General features: G+C 36.2%; 1 protein-coding gene across 8 annotated transcripts in view; it reads right to left on the reverse strand.

Moving 5' to 3' along the window:
- The window catches only part of GRIK2 (glutamate ionotropic receptor kainate type subunit 2), a 700,667-nt gene that overhangs the window by 405,900 nt on the left and 271,800 nt on the right, over nt 1-22,967 (reverse strand). For all 8 annotated transcript variants that reach the window (XR_012433589.1, XM_005552268.4, XM_074037392.1 and 5 more), the window contains 2 exons: nt 5,979-6,160; nt 149-202 (listed from right to left, as the gene is read on the reverse strand). Coding sequence is in view for 7 of the 8 variants with exons in the window: in XM_005552268.4 (XP_005552325.3) it covers nt 149-202; nt 5,979-6,160 (236 nt within the window). In the remaining variant the exon portion in view is untranslated. The remainder of the gene's footprint in view (nt 1-148; nt 203-5,978; nt 6,161-22,967) is intronic.

Genomic DNA, 22,967 nt, shown 5'->3' on the forward strand with positions numbered 1-22,967 from the left:
CTCTCTGATAATTTTGGTGGGGTCTTATCAAATTAAAATATAACTACAAAGCACTAAGTCATAATACTTCTTACTTAAAAACCTATTTTTCATCTGAAAAAGTCGTAATAATAAAATTCAGAACATTTTGTTTTAATAAAGTACTTACCAGAGTGGTAAAGATGTAATGATAGTATTCTGTCATCATTCCCATAGCTAATGCCTAAGAAATTAAAAAAATATATATTATTGAAGGTATATATTATAGGAAAGACAATATCTCAATAATTCAAGTGAGAACAAAATATGGATGTGATAAAGAATCAACCCACAATATTCATGTTACATACAATTAGGTTAAACTAAATCTTTTCCCAGTAGTTAAAGATTAGTGGTTACTGAAGGAATTTCTGAAGCAATCCTCTAGACAGAAAAGCTATTAGTTGAATGTTTGCAATTGTAAAGCTATGGCTTAACACATTAAAGGAGGCATTAAATTTGACACAAAACCTGAAATTAGCACATCTTAATTTGTTACATTCGTAATGTCTTCACTACAAATACCCTAATGAGGAACTTATTTTATTTTAATGAACAATATTACTGAATTAGGAAAAAAGTGGCGCAAAACACAGTGCCAACAGCCATTTATTTTAGCTCTTTAGAGACATTTCCATAGCATTAATGAAGGAAATGTAAATTACCACTCTTATTTAAAAAGTACATATAATTAAAGAAATGTTTTTGTTGTTATTAATAAACTAGTCACAAATTACTGTGTTTTATTTCACTCTTCTACAGTCCTCATCAATTTTAGACTGTCAATCTTAAAAACAAGGACTTTTGGGTTAGAACTTTCAGTTATAACAAGTGTCCATGTCATTTTCTCTCTGAAAATAAGAGAATGCTTTTGAAATAACTGCTTATCAATGAACAGCAGTTGGCAAGGATAATTAAAAAACAATGCATTTTTAGTTGAATGAAGAGTTCTTAGTAGGAAACAATTATTCTCAGGTACATCTAACAGCCTTCCACAAGCCACTAACTACAAAAACTCATTTACAAAGTAGCTGCCTCAGCTACATTCTGGGTATAGAAATTAATGGGCTAAAAAAAAAAAAAAAAAAAAGAAGGAATAAGATCTAGTATTTGATAGCACAACAGGTTGACGATAGTCAATAATAATTTAACTGTATATTTTAAAATAGCTAAATGAGTATAAATGGATTGTTTGTAACATAAAGGATAAATGCTGGCTGGGTGCAGTGTCTCACACCTGTAATCCCTGGACTTCGGGAAACCAAGGCAGGAGGACTGATTGAGCCCAAGATCAGCCTCAGTAACATAACAAGACTCCATCTCTACAAAAAAAAAAAAAAAAAAAAAAAAAAAAGAGAGAGAGAGAGAAAAAACAGCCAGGCATGGTGGCACATGCCTTTAGTCCCAGCTACTCAAGAGGCTGAGGTTGGGAGGGCCACTTGAGCTCCCAAAGTCGAGGCTGCACTGACAGAGCAACACTCCATTTCAAAACAAACAAACAAACAAACAAACAACAGTGATAAATACTTGAGATGATGGATATCCCATTTACCCTGACATAATTATTACACATTGTATATCTGTATCAAAATATCCCACATACCTCATAAATACGTACACCTACTATGTACCCACAACAATGAAAAATAAAAATAAGAAAAGCATTGTGCTCGTAAGTCGGCATTAACCAGTTAGGTAGGATAGAATTTGTAGTTCTGCAATATGAGTTCTTTTAAGAACAAACAAATATTTGTGAAAAATGTGGAATGTATAAAATATGTTTAAAAAGGGAGAAACATTGGTTAATGAAAGGTGGCATCAAAGAATTGAGCACAGGAAATATAGGTATCAAATTACCAAATAATATTTCTTGAATAAGTAATAATTATATAAACCAATATTTGGATTAAATGTTCATCTCAAGCAAAATAAGACAGAATTTTCCTTATTAAACACAAATCTACAATATCATATTTGTAGAAGGCATTCATTGCTCCTGATGCATATGTTCAGATAGCTCCCTATCTCCAATACCATTCAATGACAGCTCAATATTATGCTTGGCATTTTTTTTTTTAATCCATAGGTATAGAACTAGAGATAAAGGTAAATGAAAGAAATAATGATTCAGATGTACAACTAAAAATAATACTTATATAATGCTTAAAATGTGTCAGATACTATTCTGAGCACATTACATATTTAAGCCTCATAAAAACTCTAGAAGTCAGTCCTACTATTATGTTCATTTTACAGGTAAGGAAACTGGGACATGAAAAGAATGAATAAACTGTCCAACAAAGTGAGACGGTGAGTAAACTTGGACTCCCAGTCTCTAATGTGGAGTTTGGAATCTATGGCATTTTCTAAAGTGGTATATTTCATATTCCCATAGATGTAGAACACTCCATGCATTCTAAAATTTTTGCCTATTCCTTCCTTGAAAATTTGAAAACATGGACGTCTCAGCCAAGGGCCTCAAATTCTGCTTTGGTATAGGGGAAGGAGTTGAGGAGATGGTGGGGAAGAAGATGATTTGTTCTGACATATATATTTCCAATGGCTACAGGTTTTTTTCTTCATCACCTTGAGAAGAAATCAATAAAGGTAATTGAAGTCTGTTTCTGGCTTTCATTGACCTTCTCTCAGCTTTTGATTTTGAAAACAAAGATCAGTTATGTGCTGTGATATATGATGTAGAAAACACTGGAAGGCCGGGCACGGTGGCTCATGCCTGTAAGCCCAGCACTTTGGGAGGCCAACGCAGGTGGATCACGAGGTCAAGAGTTCAAGACCAGTCTGGCCAAGAAGGTGAAAGCCCGTCTCTACTAAAATTACAAAAAATCAGCCGGGCATGGAGGCAGCTTCCTGTAATCCCAGCTACTCAGGAGGTTGAGGCAGAGAATTGCTTGAACCCAGAAGGTGGAGATTGCAGTGAGCCAAGATCTCACCATTGCACTCTAGCCTGGGTGACAGAGTCAGACTCCATCAAAAAAAAAAAAAAAAAAAGTTGGAGGTAGAAATAATAGTTATTTTTGATTAAGTGCCTACATTGTAACCTTACTCAAAAAAAAAAAAAAAATGAACAACAGGAATACTCTCTTAAAAGATTAGTTAATAATTTCCAGTAGGAATTTTTTTTTAATAACTTGCTCTGGACCTGCTTTTAATTATAGCATGTCTTACTGCTACTTTTAAATGAATTGTATGCACACTTCAAACACATTAGAGAGAATAAAATCAGCATCTTGTTATGCACAAATAATATAACAATTGCCTCAACATAAAAGTGGTTGTGATATCATCTCTTTTAAAAGAAATACTACAGATTAAATTAAAATCAAAATATTATTAGAAATCTCAGCATTAAGCTGGTGTAGTGTTAACAACGCTACATGACAAATTAACACATGCAGTTATTTAGGCACATAATTTGCAACCAGTTTATTTTTCAAGTAAGATCCAGAAATTATATTGCTCAAGGTCAACAATAGGAGGGGGGCCTATACGCATTTCTTCAATTTTTATTTTATTTTACTTCTTGCTGCTATAGGATTTTATTAGCATTTTCTTTTACATTTTTTCCAGGCTAAAAGTTTTTATTTCACACTCTCCGATCTAAACTTTGAAGTTCCTGATTACTATTTTTTCCCTGTGATAGAATGTCCTTGTGAGGTTTTACTTCAGAGCATCTTGGCTCTGCCCTAGGGTATTTTCTTTGATAAATCTGGATGGAGGTAGAATCATCTGCTATGGAGGTGTGCATGCCAATTAGCATACTCAACTTGCGTCAAAGGAAATCTGGTCAACCCCAAGCTCCACTCACTTTTAAAGCTTTCTAGCAGGAAAACTTCAAATTCTCTGTTGTTCAATAATTATTAAAAGCTGAATCAGTTTAAATTAAAAAGTTAAATAAATTACACAAAAAAACACACAAGAATAAACTGATTATGGCCATTTCTTTTCCTGGATAGTCCTAATATTCATTTTTGGATGAAGCCAGACTAGCTGAAAGCTCATCTTTTTTTTTCTCTTCAACTCCTATACCATGTCTTAGGAGTTCCAACATCAGTGAATGTTCAGGAATCTCAGAAAAATTTCCCAAGTCACAACATAGGACCCTATTAAATGCACTACTGAATTTCCTAGAAGCTATTTGCTTTCTTCTTGGTTACTAGAATAACTGGAAAATTCAAATGTGAGACAAAGTTAAAAATAATACCACCATAGTTGTGGTCTTCCAGTGCAGGACCTCAGAGGATGCATTCTCTATAATGTCACTCTGGCTTCATCTTAATTTTCATATTCTCATTTTACCTATATTCTAATTTTTCATCTACTGACATTGTTAAAATTACATTTTTCTGTTATATGTATTTAAATATTCTATTATTTCTATTTTCATTTTGTAAGCAAAGCATGTTTGCAAAGAAAACATGTTTAAAATAATAAATATATCTAATAGAAGGCAGGAAGCAAATTTGATTTTTAAAGCTGACAGGCTTCTCACCTTCCAGATAGCAAAATAGTCAGAGTTAGTTCTTTAGAGATAAGACAACAGATCATTTATATACTTACTAGAAGTCTGAAGAAAGCATACCAAAGCTCTGTCACTGAAATAGCTCAGTGCCACTCACTCCAGGAGTGAAGGAAAGGTCTCCTTTCCAAGCCTGTGTATTCTAACCATGATCAAGAATTGTTTGGGAATTATGTGAAACTAAATCTTGACTCTAGAGTTCAGTGGTTCAGTGCATTGTTTTATTCATTGCCAAAAAAAAAAAACAAAAAAAACAAAAAAAAAAACCCCAAAACCCTCACGTTTTATTATCCAAAGATAAAACTATAGCAATTTTTCAAATCTAATTAAATATTTTACTGTGAAAATCAGCATTTATATTGGAATATGGAATAAACATCTGCTTAATAAATTAACCATGTTAATTTACTATTCGCAGTTATATTTAATGGGATATAATTTGACATCTGAATCTGCGTAGCTCTCCAGTAGAAATATTTTATCCTATACATGAGAGATTTCTAAACAGCTGACTAGTTCCAAGCTACCAAGGTGTCAGCTCAGTGTGCATAAAAGAGTTTAAGAAACAAAATCCAAAAATTTGTGTTAAAATCCAAGCTCTACTACATAGTAAGTGTATGGTCTTGTTCTGGCCATTTAACTCCCAACTTCAGTTCCTTCATCTGTAAGATATGGACTGATAATGATTTCTGTTTTCCAGTTTGCTGTTAGGTCTGAATAATGCTGACATAATACTAAAAGATTTCACAGCTACAAATTGTTTTGTCTGATTGATTTAGAAGATTTTGTTTGTTTGTTTTTTTGGTTGGTTTTTGTCAGGCAATGCTTTATTCTGGAATGAATACGTGTTAACATCATTAGGTTGGATATCAATCCCTCTGCTATATTCTTGTTACTTGACATTGGTCAAGTTACTTATTCATTTTGGGACTCAGTTTGTCTGTAAATTAGAGACACTCCCACCTTTTTTTTTTCTTTTTTTGTAGTGATGATGAAATAAGATCAAATATGTAAAGTCTCTTATAGTAGATACCAGGTAAATGGTAAATCTATTACATCTTTTTCCTACTGGTTGATTGTAATGAGAGAGCTGCTCAATGGTTGACTCTTAGTTCCTTCCCTCATTTCGAAACAGAAAGAAATAACTATCTCGTTAATCAACAATCTCATTAACCAACAGCATTGCAGTCATTTGAAAATAACTTCCAAACTTCAAACAACCTGTTTTGAAGATCATCACTGTTTACATTACTTTTCTTTTAAGACAATTAATTAAAAGCAATTGTCAGACTTTCTATTACAAAATTACATCAAGGTTGTTATATAATTGATTGTATAACAATAACATTTTGATTTCAAAGAAGATCATATTGTAAGTACAAGTTTATGAAGAAAGCAAGAATTGAAATAATTTAAAGGTTACCTGTTTTAAAATGCCTGCTGCCATTTCATGGCTACAATCAAAGATTACGTGAAACTCCTTGCCTCTTTTCATTTCTTTTAGTAAGGGTTTTGCATCCTTTGTATCAGCAGGTAGCTGACGAATTTTGAGTCGAAGATTGTACCTTGATGGAGCTTTGATGAGCTCTTGCAAACGAATGAGACCTTCAATTAAAATGGAAAAAAAAAAAAAGAATATTAGGGATAAAAAATAGAGTAGGACAAAGAATCAGAAAATACTCATTAGAATGCATGATTTTCTTCTTATTTAATTTTAATTTTTGTGGTTACATAGTAGGTTTGTATATTATAAATGACATGAGATAGTTTGATACGGCCAAGAATGCATAATTTTCTTGACCATGTATAAGTGTATTCAATGATGCAACTGTTGAAATTCCTCTTTCAAAGGAACCCCATATCCTCTGTTATTTTTGTTAAACATTTCTGAAATTCTTTAAGGCATTTTTCAAGTTATGAAAGAAACACATGACTAAAAGTTAATATAAATAACTTAAATGTATAAAAGTACATAGGGTGAAATAGTGTCCCTTTATATCCCAGTTTTACTCCCTTGCAGGTTGTCACTATTAATGTCTTGAAATACTGTTTTTCCATAACACTTTCTGTGCATTTACACATGTACACATATAGCTTTGTTTGTATTGTATTTTACATTAATAATTGTTTTGTGATAATGCCTTAGAGGGCCTTGTAAGTCAGTGATTATTATTCTAGTTTGCCTTTAATGAACACTGTGTTTTATCACGCACCTAATTTATGTAACTATTCTCTATTACTAGAAACTTTGGTCACTTCATTTTCATCGTCAGTAACAAGTAATGCTCTGGTGAATAATCTGAAAATACAAGTTGTTTATATGTAACAATGAAATAACTTTCCTTAATAAAATAGATTTTAAATAGCCTGAACCACAATTATTTTAAAATATAAAGCTAACAATTTTTGTATTGTTTTCTAGTTAATAGCATTAAATTAAAAAGTAAATATGCCGGGCGCGGTGGCTCATGCCTGTAATCCCAGCTCTCAGGGAGGCAGAGGCGGGAAGATAGCTTGAGCCCAGGAGTTCGAGACCTGCCTGGGTAATATAGCGAGACCCCGTTCTCCACAAAAAGGAAAAAAAAAAAAAAAAAAAGTAAATATACCTGCATACATTTATAAAGTAAGCATTCTCCTAGAGAAGTACCTGATAATTAAGTTAAAAATATATCACATTAATGGATAAATTTCTAATAAGTCATATAACTGTCATGCATTTTAAAATAAGAGACAAATTATTGAATGTATTCCTTTACACAATCTTCAAGTAATGAAACACATTAAAGAACTGACACAAAAGATCCACTATATAAAAGAGTGTGAAAAGAAAAAAAGATCATCCAATTCAACTGCAGCTTGGATCAAATGAAGCAATTTTCTTTTCTCCTTCTACTCTCTTCTTATCTCTTAAAAATCTCATCTCTATGTTATTATCTCTCTATTTCTATTTTCTCTGAAAAACTACGTTCATCAATACAGTATGACAAACAACAATAAAGCAAAATATTTATAAAAAATCAGAAACTGTCTCTTTCTCCTTTCTTTTTCTTGAGTGTGTGTATGTGTGTGCACGGGCGCACATGTTGTCTGTATGCATGTATACATACCTGCTACTTAACTTTTTTGAAAACAAGAATAAATATAAATAAAAATAAGCAGGAGGGTAGAGGAAAGAGAGGGATGGAGAGGGGATGGTCAGTGGGTACAAAGTTACAATTAGAAAGGAAGAATAAATGCTGGTGTCCTATTGCTTAGAAGGATTACTACAGTTAACAATAAGGTTTTATTTACCTCAAAATAGCTAGAAGAGAAGATTTTGTTCTCATCACAAATAAATGATAAATGTTCAACATAATGGATATGCTAATTACTCTAATTTCATCAGTACATATATACATGTTTCAAAAATTACATTATACCCCATAAATATGCAAAATTATTGCATATCAATTAACAATAAAAATGTGAATTCACAAATATACTTGGTGTATTTTGATTTAAAAACACATGGCCCCATAAACTTGCTTCACTGTAAGTTATTTTAGAATTTTACCATGTCAAATTCTACACGTAACAGCTTCTACACATAACAGCTGCAAAAATTGCATGGTAAAATAGTATTATCACATTTTGTTTTGCAAATTTAAATATTTACTAATGTTATTTAAAGAAATACTACATAAAAAATTGATATTAAATGTATCCATTAAACATACTACAATAAGTTCTAGAGAATTAAGATGTGTTTAATGAGTACACGTGTTATCATTGAACTGTACAGAAACAAAAATAGATACTTGAACTTGTATCATCTGCTAGAGTTTAATGTTCGGCTATGACATCCTTCCAAACATATATGTACAGAAAACTATACATTTCTTTGCACAAGGGAGTGCTCTGCTACTAAATTAGAGTACATTTTACAAGGTAACTCTTTAACTACTGTTTGTAAATAAACCAGTGTATTCTTGCAGCAAGGCAGTAGTTCCTAAACTTTGGAAGGCATGTCAGTAATCTGTGGAGCTGCTTACAATCTCAACAATCAATTCACAATCTTCAGTGGATAGAACTCATGCATGCATATTTTAACCAATCTTCCCAGATGACGTTCTTGGTCCCAAAAGAATGAGGCCAATTTTCAAATATAGGCCTGGTTTCACCTGGTTTTAGGTAAATGTCATGCGAATGCCAGTCTTTGAACCACTTTGGCACAGCAGTCATACAGGATAGTAACTACATTATACTAACAGGACAATAAAATAATTCATTCAAAGCATGATTCTCAACTTCATAAAGGTGAGTCAGAAAACCATAAATACAACTAAGTGCAGGAAAGAGAGGAAAAAAAAACAATATTCATTTAATCCTGCATCTAACAAATGTGTATGACTTATAATCTTCTTACTATAGGTCCAACATTGTTTTCAATATTGGGTAGAATAATTTCAAGAAGTGTCTTTCATGTTCTTTGCCCATTTTTTAATGGGGTTGTTTATTTTTCCACCGTAGAAAGATAAAATCAGATGAAGTTTCTGTGCACACAATACTAAAAGTATACAGGGGAAAATGATATTAGGCAAGTAATTACAAATGAAGAGTGGCAAATAATATTTTGGTTGGAAAGGACACATCATCGAGGGATCATATAGCAGGATAATCTAACTCAGAGTGGGAGGACTCAGGGGAAATTACTCCAAAGGAGGTGACACCTAAGTTAATATTTGAATAAAAAGAGAAGGAGTAGAAGGAATGCATAGAAGAATAAACAGTTTTGATATACTGTCACGGAAGTGAGGGAGCAGGGCAGAGAATCTTATGAAGCAAAGAAGAATCAATGACAAGCCCAGCTGTAGATGCGAGCATGGGGCTGCTTCAGAAGTTTTTGTAAAATACTTGAAAGAATTGGGGCTTTAACCTAAGAGCTGTGAAAAGTGCCCACTTGGAATCTGTAATTCAAAAGAACTGCTCAGATATGGAGGACTGATGAGAAGAACCGGGGAAAGAAATAGTTGGCTTTTTAATAAAAGCCATTCTGGCTAGTGTGAGATGGTATCTCATTGTGGTTTTGATTTGCATTTCCCCGATGATTAGTGATATTGAGCATCGGTTCATATGCTTGTTGGCCACATGTATGTCCTCTTTTGAGAAGTGTCTTTTCCTGTCCTTTGCCCATTTTTAAAAGGGGTTGTTTATTTTTTGCTTGTGGAGTTGAGTTCCTTGTAGATTCTGGAAATGAGAACTTTGTCAGATGCATAGTGTGCAAATATTTTCCATTCCATTCAGAATGACTATTATTAAAAAGTCAAAAAGTAACATGCTGGTGAGGTTGTGGAGAAAAGGTGGGAATGTAAATTAGTTCAGCCATTCTGGAAAGCAGTCTGGAGATTTCTCAAAGAACTTGAAATACCATTCAACTCAGCCATCCCATTAATGGGTATATATCCAAAGGAATAGAAATCATTCTACCATTAAAAAACATTCATGTGTATGTTCATCGCAGCACTATTCATGATAGCAAAGATGTGAAATCAACCTAGATACTCATCAGTGGTGGAATGGATAAACAAAATGTGGTACATATAAACATGGAATGCTACACAGCCATAAAAATGAGACCATGGCCTTTGCAACAACATAGACAGAGCTGGGGTTCATTATTCTAAGTGAACTAATGACTGAAAAACTGTCTATTGGTATTATGTTGATTACTTGGGTGACAAAATTATGTCTACACCAAACCCCCACAACACAGAATTTACCCATGTAACAAACCTGCACATGCACACCTGGAAACTAAAATAAAATCTGGAAAAAGAAAACATATAAAAATAAGGAATAAGATGAAATAGTTAGAAGATAGTAGTGATAATGCAAGAGAGGTAAGATGCATATTTAGGGCAAAATATCAGGCAGAAAAAAAAAGTGGAGGGAATACCAAGATATTTATAAGAAAAGATGATTGAGAGCACTTGGTGATGGAGAGATCAGAGTGTGGGAAGTTTCTGACTTCTGGTTGGGCATCTGGAGAGAGAGGGTGCTTTCATTGAGTGTGAGATCATGAGAGGATCATACAGTTGAGTCAAAATGAAGGGAGTGATCAGCCATGTCAAGGGCTGCTAACAAACAAATCTCAGTAAGCACTTTTTAAAAAATGTTTATTGAATTTAACAAGATCATTGCTGTTCCAGGCAAGGGTAGTTTCAGTAGGGTTGTGGGGATTAGTTGTTGTGCCATCAGTGGGAGGGAGGTAACATACAACCTCCACTCGAAATCATCCTCATATGTTTCCATAATATAGTTTTAGCATCCACCCTAGCCGTATCTAATACCTTTGTAGGAAAGTATCAGCCCCTCTCTAATCGATCATCAGTAGCAGATCCATGAGACATCTTAATTTCCATGTCTTCTAAATGAAACTTTTATCTAGGTCAGCAGCTCTCAAAGTGGCTCCACAGACACCTGTACCCTTCAGAAGGGTCCCTAAAGTCCAGCTATTTTTTAAAAAATAATACTAAGTAGTTGGTTTTCTTTTGTTTGTTTGTTTGTTTGTTTTTGAGACATATTCTCAGACTCTCAACCAGGCTGGAGTGCAACGGCGCGATCTTGGCTCACTACAACCTCCGCCTCCTGGATTCAAACAATTGTCCTGACTCAGCCTCACCAGTTGCTGGGATTACAGAAGCCCACCACCACACCTGGCTAATTTTTGTATTTTTAGTAGAGACAGGGTTTCACCCTGTTGGCCAGGCTGGTCTCAAACTCCTGACCTCATGATCCACCTGCCTCAGCCTCCCAAAGTGCTGAGATCACTGTCATAACCCACTGTGCCTGGCACTTCTTTGTTTTTTGTTGTTGTTGTTGTTGTTGTTGTTGTTGTTTTAACTTCCATTCTCTCATACATGTGCAGTGGAATGTTCCAGAAGTTACCGGATATGTGAGGTTACAACAGACTGAATGAGGAAGCAGATACAAAAATCCAGCTGCCTCCCATTAAACTAAATAGTAAAGAGACTTATAAGTATATAAAATAATGCTACCCTTCTCACTGTTTTTTTGTTTTGTTTTGTTTTGGAACATCTAGGTACTTATCATAAAAATATAATACTTGCATGAACGGGTAGTTTACCATTATTATTATTAAACAACTAATAATGAATTTAATGTTCCAATTTTTATTGCTAATATGGTATCAAGGAATATAGCACATATTTCAAATGCTTTTAGAGATATTTGATAATTATTAAGGATGTAAAGTGATACTAAAACTAAAATGTCTAGGAATTGCTAATTTAGATTACCCCTAAATCGTTCCTACTTTAAATTTCTATCATTCTCACCAAATTATTTCCATAAATGCAGAATAATCAAATAGCAATCCTAGGTGAACAAAGAATATAAAATTGCTTTTGCCCTACTTACCTCACAAGATATTGTGAGAGACAAATGTAAATTTGGGGGATTTTGTCTATTATAGCTGGGGTGTTGGGTTTGAATTTCAGTTCAAAACTTTATAATCCATGTGGCTTTGCGCAAGGCAGTATATTACTCTCAGTTTTGATGTATTTTTCTCTATAAGAAGGTAAAATGATCTATGGTTTAACATGTAAAACACTGAAAAATAAACTGGCATATATTAGACTTTCAATAAATGGCAATTTGTCATGATTATATTGGCTAACATGGGAAAATATTGTATTAAAAATGCACTAGCCACTATCTCTATTTTTGGATATTTTGACACTGATTTAGATAGAAAACCTAACATTAGAATTAAAAAAAAATTAAGAAATTAACTCAATATCAAAGGAAAGGAGCTATATAGTTACATATTAGCTCACCAGCTTTTAATCGAAACAGCTCAACTGACCCCAAAATAGAAATTTTCTGAACATAATATCCACAAGTAGTTTTTGTAGAGTTTATCCTAAGGATAAATATTGCCAAGTATTTTCAAGTCTCTTAAAAGCTCATGTGGATAGTCCATTGAGCCATCAGGTACAATAAATATTTACTTATTCTCTTCACACTTACACATTTCTGCTGGCATTAATGTAACAGATTTCAGTTTGCCAGCTTCCCTGGGGAATAATATTGAAGAATGAAAACAAATATAAAAACCTCACTACTAGTAGGACTCGCCATCTCCTACTTGAAAATTTGAGTGAAATGTCTTCATTCATTCATTCCACATAAATTTTTTGTATATCCACTATGTGTAAGACACTGATTCTAGATATTATTTATTCAGTCTTCAACTGCATGAGATACAATTTGAATCCGGCATTTTTTTTAATACAAAAGTAGTTTCTATAATGCTTTTCACATTCGATGTTCAAAAAAATGGCTCACTATTTCAATCAGACAGAAAGTCTAGAGAACTCTTTAAACACAGAACATAGAATCATTATTTTTAAATTTTCACTTTCCATCAACTCCTGCACCAGGAGTTGCTTAGAATCTTCTCTTAGCTTCTAAGCCTCCCTTGTTCTGCCCCATATTATTTCTCATATTTTCATATTTATTTTCATTCTTAATCCTTTGCTTTCTTTATTCCCCAACATCTAGATACAAGTCTCTGAATTCTATTATTTAGCACATTCTGGAAGAAGGGAAGATGGCTGACAAAAAGAAAGATGCATTCAAGACATGCAAAAAATAGATGTTTACCCACCCATTTTATGTGAAATACAGGCAGGCATTCCTGTAGTGTAACTTATGTGGATGAAGGTTTTTATCCAAAGAAGTATGGAACTTAAGTAGCAGCAATGTTTTTTAATTACATTATTGGCTATATATGTATTTCTGTGGGTCTCTATCCATCTTTTCACCAGCCATATCTTCTGTTTGCAACTCATCATGTTCTAAAAATGCCAATTTCAGAAAAGATTACCCTAATCAGACACATCATACACAAGCAAATATGCATACTTTGGAAAATGAGATGTTTTTCTTTCTCTTTTAGGATAAAATAAGACTCTTAAAATAATTGAGATGGTTTATATGTCTTCCTATCCTACAGTCCATTGGTCAAAATGAAGAAATCAATGGACACTTTGATTTGATGAAATAAAAAAGTAAAATTAATTTTGCTGAAAATGTGGTTAATATAAATAATTTGCAAACAAACATTTTCAGAATTATTCTTTATTAACAAATTTGGTGCTTAAGTTGTTAAATTATTTAATGACAGAGTAGAATTATAACTCCTTAAAACAGCCTTTTAATTAAAGTGTCCCCTTCTTCCTTAATGTAATTAATTGATGTAATGATAGTAAAAAAGAAACAATTTGCACAGATGGGCTCCACAAAATCTTCTAACAACAACAACAACAAAAGGCACCACATTGCAATTATCCCTATACTTTGGTAGATGAGTAACCTTCTATTACCTTTAATTCCTTCACTAAGAGTACAGTACTGTTATTTTTAACCTTTTTCTACTTTCACTTATTTCAGTAGTAGCTGAAATCAAGGTTTGTCTTTATCTTACAGGGACAGAGGGCTGAGCTGCTCTTTTAAGAGACTGTCATCAATTTAACTTTTAAGGAGAATCCAGGAGTAGCCATTTATGCACACTGCAGCCGGCACTCTCTTCTAGAGATTAATCACACCACCTCTATGGCAGGCCTCTTCTACCCTATCCACAGGAAGGGAGTCTCAGGTTTCCTCCCATACCTAGGTATTCGTTTCGGCAGCTATACAAACTAGTGATTTGCCATCTGGCTTAATCATCAGGCCTATTCATCACTTCAGTCAGTCTTTGTGCAAGCTCAGACTCAACCCAAAATGCATTGTATTATAAGCTACACAAAAATTATTCACCTACATTCCTTGTTTGATCATCATCTTTTTTTTTCAGTTGAGAAAAGATAATAATTTATTGAGAAGTCAAACTATGGCATTTCAAAGAGTTAATTTTATTAGAATGTATGTGGGCTACAGAAATGTTTTAAGGCTAACTAAATAGTGCATATGTACCAGCTATGGATTTTGTAATGTATGGTAATGCTGTAAAAATAGAGAAGAGAGCTAACTATAATGAGAAAATTTAAAATGGTTTGACACGAGTAGTAGATTGGCACTGAAACAAAATCCAATCTCCAAATTTTTATCAGCCATTCTCTCCTTCTGGAGGTGGGTGGTGATGTGGATTTGTTCAGTACAGAGAACATTGAAAACAGAGATAATTGGGGCTTAGAGAAATAAGAGAGAAGAGAAAGGGAAATGAAAGGAAATCTTCAAAGAGTTGTTCACCTTCTCAGAGGAGGAAAAGAAAGCTATGCAAAATAGAATTGGAGGGCTAGTCTCCTTGTGACATACTCAAGTCTGAATGCTAATTTTTACAGAGATATTGCCTTTTTTCTTTGAAATTTTCTTTATTTTAAAATTATGATACAACCTAATAAATCGAAGACCCAGAACATGTTAAAACATTTTAGCTTGATACATTATAAATCAAGTGGCAAATGAGTTTTAATTTGCATGTCAGGGTCAATTGATTATTTGTAGCTAAATGAAACCCTGTGCCAAGAATGTTTCTGAGTCCAGTTCTGTGTCTAGGGCCATGTTTCAATATGGGATCTGACCCCAGGTGGTGGGATAGGCACGGTGGTATTATATAATGGCTATCCCCATATTAAAATCTCTTGCTTATTTTTTAATGATATTAAATCACATCCATTATATTGTTTTATTAATGGCAACGCCCTTCCACGCTTTTTAACAAAAATCATAATAGTAATACAGTATAGACGATACATTCTAGACACTATGTTCTCTTTGAAGCCAGGACACACATGATAACTTTGAACCATGATACATTCAAATAAATAGAATCCCAACAGGAATTCAGACCTTTACAATTCCATGAAAACATTTTAAAAGTGTACAAATCTACAGTCAGTTGCAACTAAAATCTTGTACTTTTTTCTCTTCTCAAACACACCCAAATCCTGAAACCACACTTTGATACTTAATACATGTACGTGTGTATGTGTGTACACTCTTAGAAACATACACACACATACTTCCTTTGCTTCTGTTTTCCTGGAAGTTTAATTTATCTCTGCCCTAACTTCCTTCCACAGGAGAATTTGGCCATTACGTGTTTTTTTTGTTTGTTTGTTTGTTTTTTTTTCCTACTCCACTCCCATTTGTAAACTTTCATACCAGAAATGCTCACAACCCTGATCTAGCAAAGCAGAAGCCTCCCAGGAAAGCCTAAGTGGGAGAGTTACTAAGTAGACTCCCTTTTGTAGGTAAGTCATGGAGAGGGGCTGAAACCCATGGGATGATCTTATATGTGGCATAGCAATGTCAAATTTTGGAATCATGTAAGTGCCATGGCAGCCTGTGGCAGGTAGATTCAGGCTGAATCCCAGTTCATTAACTCTCTCCTGAACAAATATAGACAAAGGTATTTTAATGTTTTAAACTTTAGTTTTCTCCCTTATAAGCGTTTGATCATAATAATTATTACCATATAGGAAAAACCAAATGAGCTAATGAACACAAATCACTTAGTACTGTGCTTGGCACACGTTAACCCTTTCCATTGGTTCTGTTAACTGCTTTTCCTTTGGATCCCAGGGTGTGCTGGTATATACGTGCCTCAACAGGCCCTATTTGATCTCCAAATCTTGCCTGGAGTCCTGTAAGGGGTATCTTTATCAAAATGTTTTCATTAAAACCATCTAAGTGAATTTTACTTTCTGCTAGGACTCTAACTAATACACTGGCATATCTCTTACCAGTACACTTTCTTGAACTCTAGACTCTTAAATTCACTTTTCTATTTGACATCTGTGTAATAAAGAATTAATTTTACTTAAAGAGAGATCTGGCCTTTGCCATTAGCTCCTGGGAGATACTCTCTAAGCCCTTGGCATGTCCTATCTGACAAGAGTGCTTTTGCTTACTTGAGCACCTTGGGCTAACAATGTGATTAGTCTAAAAGTGTGATTCATTGTAGGGGCTTTGAGCTATGTGGCATCAGCGCAAGTTCTGGAGGGGCTGGAGACTACAGGTCAGCCAAGTGGGTGACCAGTCATGTCTCCATATTCAAACCCTAATAAACACTTTGGACACTCAAGCTCTAGTGAGCTTCCCTGGTTGGCAATACTACATGCACATTGTTACAGGTCATTGCCTGGAAAAGTGAGTACTATCCACAAATCCATTGGGAAAGAACAGATGAAAGGTCTGGGCACGGACCTCTCCTGGACTCTGCCCTATGCAATCCATCCATTGGCCAATTTTAACCTATATTGTTTTGCTGTTATAAATTGTATCCATGAGTATAACGGCTTTCAGTCCACTCTGTGACTCATTCTAGCAAATTATCAAACTTGAGAGTGATCTTTGGGACCCCTGAAATTGCAGCTGGTGTCAGAAGTGAAGGTGGCCTTGGAGGCCCTTGAACTTTTCAGTTGGTGTTAAAGTGAGGGTGGTCTTCAGGGTGCCTAAATAATGCTACATCTCTATTTTGATGGTTAGTAGATACTACAAACAGTATTCCCAAACTAGTTCTCCATCTCTGTACCCTCCAAAGCCGCTCCTCCCATAGTCATCTCTAAGTAGGATAATAGCAACTCACCTTTCCAGTTACTCGAGTAAAAAACATAGGTGTCACCTTTGATGGCATTCTTTCTGGCACAACCCATATCCAACATTTTAGAAAACCCTATCAGATCTACCTTCAAAAATACCTAGAAAATGACCAACTCTTGCCTCTTCTAACATACTGGACTAAGCTACCACAATCTCTCAAATGGATTCTAACAAAAGCCTCCTAACTACTATTGTTCCTATATATTTGTATATCCAACAGCAATTCATAACCTTTAAGGTTTATTTTTAAAATATGGTGAATTTAGTGACAGAAAGGTGGGAATAAAGAAGGCAAAACTTGCCAAGGAGGTTTGGTGCAGTACTAAATACATGAAATCAGCTAGGTGAAACCATATCCAGTGTCTATCGGAATATAAAATTTTAGATTTGACTCAATACATAATGAACTCCAAAGTAGAGATACACTATGAAAGTGGCCGTGCGTCCCTTGGCCAAGTGGAGGGAGTTACTGTGATTCCAAACAACCAGTCTTTTAATAGAAAATTGTACAGAAAACAGCATGGAGAACAGAATGCAGTCCTACTAGGTGGTGTCTTAGATATAACCAGAAGTCTCAGGTTCTGGATGGGGGAGGAAGTAGGGTTAAGGAAAATGAAGTGAACAGAGAGTACCAGAACTCCCATCACACGCTTGAGGCTGGGTCCAATATGCAAGACTAGCCCTACACCAATACCAAAGAGCACCTACCTGGTCACAGCCAGGGCTAAACTGAGGTGTTATATGAAGTGTATTTGTGATTCCAGCATGAAAATGTTAAGGAAGGCAAGAGTTAAGATATTTAGCTGTGTCCCCACGCAAATCTCATCCAGAATTGTAGCTTTCACGATCACCACATGTCATGGGAGGGGCCCAGTGGGAGGTAATTGAATCATGGGGGTGGGTTTTTCTATACTGTTCTCATGTTGGTGAGTATGTCTCACAAGAACTGTTTTTTGTTTTTAATAAAACGCTGTTCCTTTGCACATGCTCTCTTGCCTGCCTTCACGTAAGATGTGCCTTTGCTCCTCCTTAACCTTCTACCATGATTGTGAGGCCTCCCCAGTCATCTGTGAGTCCATTAAACCTCTTTCTCTTTATAAATGGCCCAGTCTCGGGCATCTTTATTAGCAGCATGGGAAAAGACTAATACAGGCCGACAGCCTGATTATTACTTATAAAGTCAATATGCTGTTCCTGTTTCTGCTTTCACTGATCTGAAAAAGAGCAATTATGCCATTATCAAAAAGTAAACAGTGCTTTTGGCCATGCCAAGGCTAAAACCCTTTGACTTCTAAAACTTTAAGGTCTAAGCTCAGTATATGCTAAGGTCAATTCAGAATATTTCAGTTTGTGAGAAGCCAGTAAAATTAATGTTGCATTTTAATTCTACCTCTTTGCTTATTGCTATTAAAATGTGCTTGCATCTCAATCATGAGAGAAATAAGCACATAAGTGACTCATTTAAGAGCTGTGCTTACTAGAGCACCAGTCATAGACAGTGGCTTAGTTCTTTGCTGACCAAAGCCTAGACCCATCCTATTATCTATTTCTTTTTTGTCCTGTTTGTACAGCTGCTACATGTGGGCTTATATTTGGTATAATGAGATGGGGCAGGTAAAAAGTTGGACAGTTTAGTGAAAAAGCAGTTGTATTTGTCAGGACTCTCTTGGTAATATCTGCAGGCCCAATTCACACTACATTGTGCAAAGAGGTAACTCATTGTCTCCCATAATTGAGAATAAACTCCAGGCATGGTTGAAACAAGGAATTCTTTGTTTCTCTGTTCTCTTTTCCTCTGTTACCTTAGTTACTCCTTCCCTTTTTCCCATTTGATAGCACAGATGACAATCAGAATTTCACACTCATAAAAAATATATTTTCCTCAAAAGTTCTGTTAGTATCCTAGGAAGGCCTCTGTCCCAGATTGGCATGATTTGGTGGGAGTAGAGAGCTGCAGTTAGGTTAGATGCCTACCAAACGGCATCAGTGGGTGACTGAAGAAGAAAATCAGCCTCCCCTGAACTACGTGGACTGAGAAGACTCCCTCGAAGGGATTCTGGGCACACAGACACCTACACAAACACAACCCAGAAATGCATTGCAACAATGTTTAGAAACTCTTCAAACAGGATTATTGTAACTTTGGTCTGTGTCCAGAATTTGGTAATATTTTGATTCAATGGTTGTTTATAGTCGGTCACTCTTATTTTACATCAAACTGGCATCTTTTTAAGAGCAGAAGACATAGAGGCAGTTGCTTCATAATTAGACGAAGACAACAAGCATAATCCAGGAATATCCTGGGCAAACTGGGAGTTCTGTATATTTCTTCTCCTACCTCACTATACTTCATCATACATACTTCCATCACCTGCTATCCTGGAGGTGTGACTGACTCACCCTCAGTGGGACCAATACACCTCATTGTTCAATTCTGATGGCACCTTTGCCACTTTGCAGGCATCTTTGTCTCCTGACAACCTGTTCAGATATACACCTGTCTTTCTATTGCTCTCACTGCCCTCTCAGCTTGTGATAACTCAACTTCAGCTCTCCAGACAGTGGCTGATTAGGTAGCCTGCTGTTCTTTAATCCCCACTTGTGCTCAAGTCAATGCGGTTATGAACAGCAAATGATCCTTCACAGCTCTTATTCTGGCTCTGTCCCAGGATGCTGCTGTTATTGGTTTTATACTGGCACTTAATACATCAAATATGATTTAAAGTTGACATTGATGAAACAGCTTATGATGTTTTATGTTGCTGGGCTCATGACTAACAATTATCAGAACTTCTATGTCCTGGTGGGAATGCCAAGTAGAATGTAACTCTTTAGAATCTCAAGTTTTATTTTATCTTCTTGTCCCAGAAATAATATCATCAACCCCAAAGTCTTCAGTAATTGTGCTTATTGAACATACATCTTATCTTATGAATGATTAAAAGATGTAAATATATCAGGAATACATGACAGAACATATTATGTATTTTGAATTGAGAATATAGAAGTGAAATTAAAAAATATAAGCAGTATATGTTCACCACCTGTGAGATTATAGGGTGGTGGTGGTGGTGAGACAGATATGCAAATCGTTTTTCTTCAATGACTTATGTACAATAATGTGAGAATCTCCAAAGCATGACAGAAGTGTTCAGAATGTGTAACTATTTAGCAAGGGGACAAAGATGGGTGATTATTGTAGAAACAGCAAATAGTATATACAAAGCACCATGGTATGAGAATATAAAAAGTTAAAATGTCTTGTATGGTGTTTGGTGGAGAGATGGAGAATCAAGCAGAAGCTGTGACATAGTAGAAGGTGAGGCTGACCAGTAGTTGATAAAAAACACTTATGAAGGGTATCATGTTAGATTGTACTTTCCAAGAGAAGTTTCATAGTTGCAATCAGTTAAAACATAATTCAGGATTAAGCTAAAAAGTAATTTTGGCTTAAGCAGAAAAATCTAGGCAGTTTCTTGAAACACAAATGTGGGAATTCAGTAAGTCATTAGAATCAGAAACAAGGAGAAGCGAGCCTATGAAGATGCCACCTTCTTTCACTTCTGTTCTTAGTGTTTCTATTTCATTATTTTCTTTCTAACTAGAACAGCCTTGTCTGCTTCACAGTTCACACAGAAGAATGGCCATCATTCAACTACTGAATCCAGCAGCTGGAAGAGACTAATCTTTCTTCATCACAATTCCAAATTTCTAGAAGAAAGAATATAATTGGCCCAGCTGTTTTAACTCTTGGTATAATCAACCGTAGCCAGGGGCATAGATTTACTTTAATGTGTGAACATTACTACCTGGGCCCTACCTCTGAGGGTGAGGAAGCTGGAGTATTCTGTGAGTTAGGTAAATACTTCCCCTGCCCACTGTGGAGTCATTGAAGAAATTAAGAATGATATAGACAAATTTTCTTGTTACAAGATCACTTTGGTGATTGGGAAGATGGCTGAATCGGAATAGCTCTGGTCTGCAGCTCACAGCGAGATCAATGCAGAAGGCACTGCATTTCCAACTGAGGTACTCAGCTCACCTCACTGGGACTAGTTAGACAGTGGGTGCAGACCACGGAGGGCAAGCCAAATCATGGTCGGACATCGCCTTACCCGGGAAGTGCAAGGGGTTGGGGAACTCCCTGCCCTAGCCAAGGGAAGCCGGGAGAGACTGTACTGTGAGGAACAGTGCATTCCAGGCAAGATACTATGCTTTTCCCATGGTCTTCACAACCACCAGACCAGGAGATTCCTCGGGTGCCTACACCTCCAGGGCCCTGGGTTTCAAGCGCAAAACTGGACAGCCATTTGAGCAGACTTCGAGCCAGCTGCAGGAGTGTTTTTTCATACCACAGTGACACCTACAATGCCAGCGAGACAGAACCATTCACTCCCTCGGAAAGGGGGCTGAAGTCAGGGAGCCAAGTGGTCTAGCTCAGTGTATCTCACCCGCACCGAGCCCAGCAAACTAAGATCCACTTGCTTGAAATTCTTGCTGCCGGCACAGCAGTCTGAGGTCAACCTGGGCTGCTCGAGCTTGGGGGCAGGAGGAGCGTCTGCTATTACTGAGGCTTGAGTAGGCGGTTTTCCCCTCACAGTTTAAACAAAGCCGCTGGGAAATTCGAAAATAGGTGGAGCCCACTGCAGCTCGGTAGAGCCACTGTAGCCAGACTGCCTCTCTAGATTCCTCCTCTCTGGGCAGGTCATCTCTGAAAGAAAGGCAGCAGCCCCAGTCAGGGGCTTATAGATAAAACTCCCATCTCCCTGAACAGAGCACCTGAGGGAAGGGACGGCTGTGGGCACAGATTCAGCAGACTGAAACATTCCTGCCTGCTGGCTCTGAAGAGAGCAGTGGATCTCCCAGCACAGCACCTGAGCTCTGCTAAGGGACAGACTGCCTCCTCAAGTGGGTCCCTGACCCCCGTGCCTCCTGACTGGGAGACACCTCCCAGCAGGAGTCAACAGACACCTCCAGCTCCAGCTGGCATCTGGCAGGTGCCCCTCTGGGATGAAGCTTCCAGAGGAAAGAACAGGCAGCAATCTTTACTGTTCTGCAGCCTCCGCTGGTGATACCCAGGCAAAAAGGGTCTGGACTGGACCTCCAGCAAACTCCAGCAGACCTGTAGCAGAGAGGCCTGACTGTTAGAAGGAAAACTAACAAACAGAAAGGAATGGCATCAACATTGACAAAAAAGGAAGTCCACACAGAAACTCCATCAGAAGGTCACCAACATCAAACACCAAAGGTAGACAAATCCACTAAGATGAGGAAAAACCAGCACAAAAATGCTGAAAATTCCAAATACCAGGATGCCTATTCTCCTCCAAAGGATCACAAGTCCTCGCCAGCAAGGGAATACAACTGGACAGAGAATGAGTTTGACGAATTGACAGAAGTAGGCTTTAGAAGGTGGGTAATAACAAACTCCTTTGATCTAAAGGAGCATGTTCTCACCCAATGCAAAGAAGCTAAGAACCTTGAAAAAAGGTTAGAGGAATTGCTAATTAGAATAACCAGTTTAGAAAAGAACATAACTGACCTGATGGAGGTGAAAAACACAGCAATAGAACTTCACAAAGCATACGCAAGTATCAATAGCTGAATCAATCAAGAGGAAGAAAGGATATGAGAGATTGAAGATCAACTTAATAAAATGAAGCGTGAAGACAAGATTAGAGAAAAAAGAATCAAAGGAATGAACAAAGCCTCCAAGAAATATGGAACAATGTGAAAAGACCAAACCTACGTTTGATTAGTGTATCTGAAAGTGATGGGGAGAATGGAACCAAATTGGAAGACA

This window comes from Macaca fascicularis, chromosome 4 (assembly GCF_037993035.2).
Source record: "Macaca fascicularis isolate 582-1 chromosome 4, T2T-MFA8v1.1".
NCBI lineage: Eukaryota > Metazoa > Chordata > Mammalia > Primates > Cercopithecidae > Macaca > Macaca fascicularis.